The 8,161-nt window shown below is 43.9% G+C and overlaps 1 protein-coding gene across 1 annotated transcript in view; it reads right to left on the reverse strand.

Moving 5' to 3' along the window:
- The window catches only part of sephs1 (selenophosphate synthetase 1), a 66,066-nt gene extending 60,560 nt beyond the window's left edge, over window positions 1-5,506 (reverse strand). The window contains exons 1-2 of the mRNA XM_080207751.1: window positions 5,400-5,506; window positions 4,884-5,236 (exon numbers count right to left, since the gene is read on the reverse strand). Coding sequence (XP_080063877.1) covers window positions 4,884-5,076 — 193 coding nt within the window. The 5' untranslated portion in view covers window positions 5,077-5,236; window positions 5,400-5,506. The remainder of the gene's footprint in view (window positions 1-4,883; window positions 5,237-5,399) is intronic.
- Window positions 5,507-8,161: the final 2,655 nt, after the last annotated feature.

Consider the following 8,161-nt stretch of genomic DNA (forward strand, 5'->3'; position numbering starts at 1 on the left):
TTAAGCTTACCCACTAAAAACAAATGAAATGCAAAACAAAAAAGGGTATAAGTGAAAAAGAGACAAAAAAGAAAAAGGCAAATAAATTATGTTTTGAAGCTGTTTATCATTTTAACGTTTTCTCAACAGTAAAAGCCACTGTAGATAATTCAATAGTTTTGCTGCAGTTATTCGATGTTTCTTCAGGATTTCAACATGCAAGCTGATCCTTTTTAGACGAGCAAGAGTCTAAGAGCACCAAATTCCTGGACAATACCAACACCGTCCGTATAAGTAACAGCAGTACATAGTGCTTGCTATTTACTTCAAACACTGAACAAAATGTAGAAGCATAGAAGATAGGCGCAGGAAAAGGCCATTTGGCCCTTCGAGCCTGCTCCATCATTCATTACGATCATGACTGACCATCTAACTCAATAGCCTAATCCTGCTTTTTCCCCATAAGCTTTGATCCCATTTGGCCCAAGTGCTATATCCAGCCACCTCTTGAATATATTCAACGTTTTGGCATTAACTAATTCCTGTGGTAATGAATTCCACAGGCTCATCACGCTTTGGGTGAAGAAATGTCTCCTCATCTCTGTCCTAAATGGTCTACCCTGAATCCTCAGGCTGTGACCCCTGGATCAGGGCTTCCCCACCATCGGGAATATCCTTCCTGCATCTGCCTTGTCTAGTCCTCTTAAAATTTTATACGTCTCTATAAGATCCCTCCCACTCGTCTGAACTCCAGCGATCCCAGGAATTAGCCTGGTAAACGTTCACTGGACTCCTTGGAGAGCAAGAACATCTTTCCTCAGAAAAGGAGACCAAACTGCACACAATACTTGAGGGGTGGCTTTACCAAAGCCCTATATAATTGCAACAACAGTAAGAAGTCTCACAACACCAGGTTAAAGTCCAACAGGTTTATTTGTAGCAAACGCCGCTAGCTTCCAGAACTGGCTGTTCCTTCATCAGGTGGATGGGAGTTCTGATTACAAACAGGACATAAAAAGCCACAAACTCAATTTACACGAATAATGATTGAAATGTAAGTCTTTACAACTAATCAAGTTCTTAAAGGTACAGACAATGTGAGTAGAGAGAGCATTAAGCACAGGTTAAAAAGATATGTATTGTTTCCAGACAGGAAAGTTAGTGAGATTTTGCAAGTCCAGGCAAGTGGCAGGGGTTACAGATAGTGTGACATGAACTCAAGATCCCGGTTGAGGCCGTCTTCATGTGTGTGGAACTCGGCTATCACATCGTAATTGCAACAACACATCCCTGCTCCTTACTCAAAACCTCTCACAATTAAGGGTAACATGCCATTTACCCTCTTCAACGACATGATTACCTTCAGCAACTGGCACACAAGGACACCTAGGTCCTGTTGCACACTCCCTTCTCCCAATTTACAGCCATTCAGGTAGTAGTCTGCCTTCTTGTTTTTGCTTCCAAAATGAATAACTTCACATTTATCCAAATTATACTGCATCGGCCATTGATTTCCCCACTCACTCAATCTGTCCAGGTCATTCTGAAGGATCTCTGCATCCTTGACACAGTTCACCCTCTCACCCAACTTGTACCATTTGTAAACTTTGAACTGTTACATTTTGTTCCATCATCCAAATCATTAATATATATTGTGGGGTCCCAGCACTGATCCTTGTGGCACCCCATTAGTTACTGCCTGCCAATTTGAAAAGCACCCATTAATTCCTACTCTTGTTTCCTCTCTGCTAACCAGTTTTCTATCCATTTCAATACACCTCCCCAAGCACTTTAATCTGGCACAATAATCTCTTATGCGGGACTTTGTCAAATGCTTTCTGAAAGTACAAATATGCCACTTCAACTGGCTCCTGTTTGTCAACTCTACGAGTTACATCTTCAAAGAATTCCAACAGATTTTTCAAGCATGATTTGCCCTTCATAAATCTATGCTGACTCTGTCTGATCCTGCCATTGCTTTCTAAATGTTCTACTCTAAAGTCCTTGTTAATGAATTTGTGAATTTTCCTCACTACCGATGTTAAGCTTACTGGTCTATAATTCCCTGTCTTCTGTCTACATCCCTTTTTGAATATTAGAGTGACATTAGTTACCCTCCAAACTGCAGGGACTGTTCCAGAGGTTATAGAACCCTGGAAGATGACCACCAATGCATCCACTATTTCTAGAGCCACTTCCTTAAATACTCTGGGATGTAGATTTTCAGGCCCTGGGGATTTATCCGCCTTCAATGCCATCAATTTTCCCAGCACTATTTCTCTACTAATACTGATCTCCCTCAGTTCTTCCCGCTCACTAAACCTTGCATTCTCCAACATTTCTGGCATCTGATTTGTGCCCTCTTTTGTAAAGACAGAACCAAAGTATGTATTCAGTTGCTCGGCCATTTTTTTGTCCACTATCATATTTCCCCATTTCTGTCTGTAGGGGACCACCATTTGTCTTCACCAACCTCTTTCTCTTCACACATCTATAGAACCTCTTAGTGTCAGTCTTTATGTTCTCTACAAGGTTACTTTCACACTGCAGTTTCCTCTTCTTAATCAATCCCTTGGTCCTTCTTTACTGAATTCTAAACTGCTCCTAATCCTCAGACCTATTATTTATCTTGGCCAATCTGTATGCTTCTTCCTTAGATTGGATGCTCTTTCTAACTTCCTATGTAAGCCATGGATTGGCCTCATATCCATTTTGCTTTTGTGCCAGACAGGAGATACAGGAAATATTTAATATATCCTATTTTAAAATTTAAACAAAGGCAACTAGCAAAGGAATGAAAATTGAAAGTGTTCAAATCACTCGGCAGATCTGGTGTGTGTGTGTGTGTATGTGTGCGCGTGCGCGCATGTGCAGAGAAACACACAGGCACGCACACATGGGCGGCACAGTAGCACAGTGGTTAGCACTGCTGCTTCACAGCTCCAGGGTCCTGGGTTCGATTCCCAGCTCGAGTCACTGTGTGTGTGGAGTTTGCACATTCTCCTCGTGTCTGCGTGGGTTTCCTCTGGGTGCTCTGGTTTCCTCCCACAGTCCAAAGATGTGCAGGTTAGGTTGATTGGCCATGCTAAGAAATTGCCCCTTAGTGTCTAGGGATGCATAGGTTAGAGGGATTAGTGGGTATAATATGTAGGGATATGGGGGTAGGGCCTGGGGGGGGGGAATTGTGTTCAGTGCAGACTCGATGGGCCGAAGGGCCTCTTTCTGCACTGTAGGGTTCTATGATTCTATGATGATTCTAAACAAAGTTACCAGTTCGAGTCCATGACCATTCATCAGAATTCCAACCTGAAACATTAGCTTTTTTTGTGAAAGTTACTCTCAGAGCTGCTGAATATTTCCAGTATTTTCAATTTCTATTTCAGATTTCCAACATCTACAGTATTTTTTTCAGTTAGCAAAGTAACTTTAGAAAGGAGCATCACCACTGTAGGAATAGGAAGCCATTTAGCCCCTTGAGCTTGGTCCAACAATCAACAACATCATGGCTAACATGCAACTTAATTCTACATACACTCCATTTATCCCATTTTCCTTAATACCTTCAGTTAGTAAAAATCTAACAATCTCAGACTGAAAATGAACTGATCCAGCATCAACTGTCATCTGCAGAAGAAAGTTCCACACTTGCAGTGCTCCTTGAATGTAGAAGTGCTTCCAAACCTCAAAACTGAAAGACCTGACTCTCATTTTTTTAGGCACAGTCCTAGGCTGCCCAACCAGTGGATATAGTTACTACCAGTGATTAGTACTCCTTGATAGCTTAAAAATTTAAGAGCAAAATCAATACATGATTTGTTGAATTCCAGGGAATAAAACCTCAGTTTGGCCAACCTTGTCTTGTGATTTAACCTTGGGGGCACACACATCATTCTGACAGATTACCGTAACTTTGGATAGTTATAAAAAACAAGAGAGTTATCCCTAGCGTTCATGTCAATATCTATCCTTCAAATCAACATTACAAAAACAGATCAGCTCGTCATTAGCAGTAGTAGGAGTAGCATTAGTAGGAAATTTCTATGTACAAATTGGCTGTTGCATTTCTTACATTACACTTTGGGATGGCTTACAAAAGGCGGTATACAACTGTCATTTTTCCCCTGACCTCCCAACCCCCCTGTATTCCAGTTCTCCAGATATAAACCTTAAACCATTAACTTTTTTGATTATATTCTGCACGTGTCCACATTTTAGTATTGTGCATGGACCTCTAAGTTTCTCTGGAGCTCTGCTGTTTCTTGCCTTCCTCCATGCAAACGTTCATCTTAAAGCTCCCATTCTTCATATAAACATAGTGAAACATGTGCCTTTACAGTGATGAGAAATGTTTGTATCACACACTATGTTCACTTCTGAAACATGCAAAGTGTTAACAATTGTACTGCTTAATCATATTTTGCAAAACAAATTCAGAGTTCTAAATTGAGTAAAAACAATAATTAACCATACCAAATATACACATATGATTATTTGCTACAAGGGCTTTGAAGGGTTAATAACAAATTCCACTGCTACACAACTTTTCTTAAAAAGACATACATACATTGAACAGTGAGACAAGGTTTCAATTACCACGATTTGAAAAACCCTAATTTAACCCAAAGATCTGAAAAGTGAAAGAATGGATAAAGTGGGGCAAAATATTGGGAGGGAAAAATAAAGTAGTTGGTCTCTTTAATTAAAGCGAGATTGGACGGGGGGAGGGCAGAGAAAGAGAGGGAGAGTTGGTATTAACTTTTCACCTCTTTTTTGTTTGCAAACTCTGATGGAGGAGAAAAAGAGAAATAAATGAGTGTGCAATGTGCAGAGAGCACAGCAGAATAATACAAGTTGCAAATGCAGATTCCTGTTTGAAATTTCTGCAAAAGGATATGCAGACTCACCCAAACGGGGCATGACCGCCCCCAGAAACTGCTCATCCTCCTGGTAGTGATTCTCCTGCAGGGCCTCCAGCAGCTTGAGCAGGACATCCTGCGGCACTTTGCACCCCGTCCCCTTCAGCTCGGCGAAGCGGGTCAGACGGAAATTCTTGTCCAACTCATAGTGCTCCGGATTGAACGTTTCCCTCACCGACATGGTCAATGATTCAGGTACGTTTTGGCGTGCATATAGAGATTAGGAATCAGTATGTGTGTGTGGGTATATATTATATATATTATGTATATATTCACTCTCAACGCTTTAAAAAAGATGTCTCTTCTGTCGCCCTCCTCCTGCTCTCCGCCGAACCTGTGTGCTGAGAGAGACATTGAGATGGTTAAGGACAGACTCCTGTGGGCGCTACAGGGTTAAAATGCCGCTTCTTTGATATTTTGCCGGCCGCTCGGGGAGTTTTGTTTTTTGGTTAACGGTCGCGGTTTAAATTTTTTAACCCTCGATGGTTCCACTCGGTGCCTTACCTTCGATCCGCGCGCGCCTCGGCGGGCAACCCGGGCACCCACAATGCCACGCGCGGGCGGGGTCGGGAACGCGCAGCCCAGCGGCGGCGCGCCTCCGAGCCCACGCCGTGCACGCGCGCGCCACCTCTTTGACTGGCCCGGGAGCTGGTGCGCACGCGCACCACGCCCGGCAGCCGGTTGGGCCGAATGCGCACGCGCCGCAAACACGCCGGCCGGCCAGTTGAGCCGAATGCGCACGTGCGGGGTGAGCCCGTCGGCCGGCCGGTTAAGCTCAATGCGCACGCGCGCTAAGCCCGTCAGCCGGTTCCGCCCCATGCGCTGGCGCGATGGTTCCAGTGCCGGAGGGATTTCGCAAGCCGACAAGACGGGCCTGGCGGAGGGAGCTGATGCGCAGGCGCAGCAAGTGACGGCCGTCGCCGCAAGCGCACACAGCCCATCGGCTGTCAGAGGGGAGTTCGGCGCACGCGCGGTGGGCCCAGCCAGCCGTCGCGACCGTTGGCCGCTGGAGCGAGCCCCTGTGTCACGCGCCTGCTGGTCGGTTTGCATTTCAAAAAGCAAACTCATTCGGCGCCTAGTCGCCGACCCGAGTAGGAGGTAGATGTTGTCGCTGATAGCGGCCGCCTCCTCTCTAAACGGCTTCTTTGTTCTACTCTATTCACCTTTATAGTTCTTGGGGGAAGCAGCGGGGAAGTATGTGGTAGGCAATAATCTTTTCTGAGGGTTTGGGTGCCGGTACCTTTAAATCGGGCAAATGGCGCCTTTTATTTCCATCCCCTTTAAGAGGTCATGGCAGAGAAAAATTAAAGGGATTGGCGCAGTTCAGTCGAAAGAGGTTCACTTTCTTTCCGTATGCTAACAGCATGCGATCCTCGGGCAATGAGACTGTTGCTAAGTCTTTCATAATTAAAATGCACTTGGCAGGTGTATTTTTATAGTGTGTGTGGGTGGTAAACGAAATCCTTTCCTCAACATCTCTGCACCAGAGAGGGTGCCTGCACTCTTAAAGGGAATGTCCCCTCGTGCTTGCGGAGAAAATGGTTTATTGTCGGCCCACTTTCTTTTAAAAGCTCCACTACATCAGGGCATCCTCAGTGTTAAAGGCTATGCACTCATTTGTTTTAAATGTTGCTGTGTTTCAATTTTATATTTTAACTTGCAGTGTTTGATACTTGAACTCGTTGAGAAACAGGCAACTGCATATGTGTTGAGATTTATTATTTGTGGTTTATCAATTAGTGCTAGTTATTGTGCAAAAATGTGGAGTAGCTGGATATAATTTCTATTTGAATTAACTCAACTATTGGGGGAGGTAGTGGAAGCAGATGTGGTAATGACTTTTAAGGGGCATCTTGACATATGTGAATAGGATGGGAATAGAGGGATATGGTCCCTGGAAGGGTAGGGGGTTTTAGTTAAGTTGGGTAGCATGGTCGGTGTAGGCTTTGAGGGCCAAAGGGCCGCTCCTGTGCTGTACTTTTCTTTGTTATTATTTCAAAGGATGTACGGTGAAATTGCAGTGAGTTAAATGCAAAATGTTGTGAAATTCTGGTTATGTTGAAGTTAAGTGGAGTTGCTGGCATTGGACTGAGGTAGGCACAGTAAGAAGTCTCAACACCAGGTTAAAGTCCAACAGGTTTATTTGGTATCATGAGCTTTTGGAGTGCTGCACCTTCATTAGGTGGATTACACTTTATCTCCACCTGATGAAGGAGCAGTGCTCTGAAAGCTCATGATGCCAAATAAATCACTTGGACTTCAATCTAGTGTTGTGAGACTTCCTACTATGTTAAAGTTGTTACCAATTCTGCCACAAGGAAAGCAAATTCCATCGAGCAATATCTGGGATAAACTGAGATTCTGTGCTGATAACTCTGGATTTGCCAAACTTGTCAAAGACCACTTGGAGCACAGTGAGACAAAACGAACACAAAATTGTGGACTATGAGACAAGCCATTAAATATTGTAATTCTCTCTGAAAGAATGGACAAAATCTGCAAGTGTGGCTAAACCTGTGAGGTTTAAACTAAAACTGGAGTACTGTGTGCAGTTTTGGTCGCCACATTTGCGAAAGGATATATTGCCCTTGGAGGGAGTGCAAAGAAGGTTCACTAGGCTGATACCGGAGATGAGAAGGTTAGTCTATGAGGAGAGATTGAATAGACTGGGTCTGTACTCGTTGAGTTTAGAAGGCTGAGGGAGGGGGATCTTATAGAGACGTATAAGATAATGGAGGGAATAGATAGGGTAGAGATAGAGAGATTCTTCCTGCTTAGAAAGGATAGCAAGACTAGAGGGCACAGCCTCAAAATAAGGTGGGGGTACAGATTAGTTCGGAGTTGAGGAGGAACTTCTTCACTCAAAGGGTGGTGAGTCTCTGGAATTCTCTGCCTATTGAAGTGGTGGAAGCTACCTCACTGAATATATTTAAGTCACAGGTAGATAGATTTCTGATAGACAAGGGAATTAAGGGTTATGGGGGAAAGTGGAACTGATCCACTTCAGATCAGCCATGATCTTGTTGAATGGTGGGGCAGGCTCGAGGGGCTAGATGGCCTACTCCTGCTATTTCTTATGTTCTTAAAGCTAAAAGTGTTGATCAGAGAGAAAGTGAAGTTGGTATAGCAAGTGGGAAACCATGGTGCAAAGCAGAAAGGTGATATCACAAAGGAGTGGGAGATTCTGACATCAAGTTTGTCCACAATTATGAAACACGAGACAAACATCTTGGAACAGTTCAAGAAGCGGACAACCTCTCGTAAGG

The sequence above is a fragment of the Carcharhinus amblyrhynchos genome, chromosome 19, assembly GCF_965287045.1.
Source record: "Carcharhinus amblyrhynchos chromosome 19, sCarAmb.v2.hapA, whole genome shotgun sequence".
NCBI classification, from domain to species: Eukaryota; Metazoa; Chordata; class Chondrichthyes; order Carcharhiniformes; family Carcharhinidae; genus Carcharhinus; species Carcharhinus amblyrhynchos.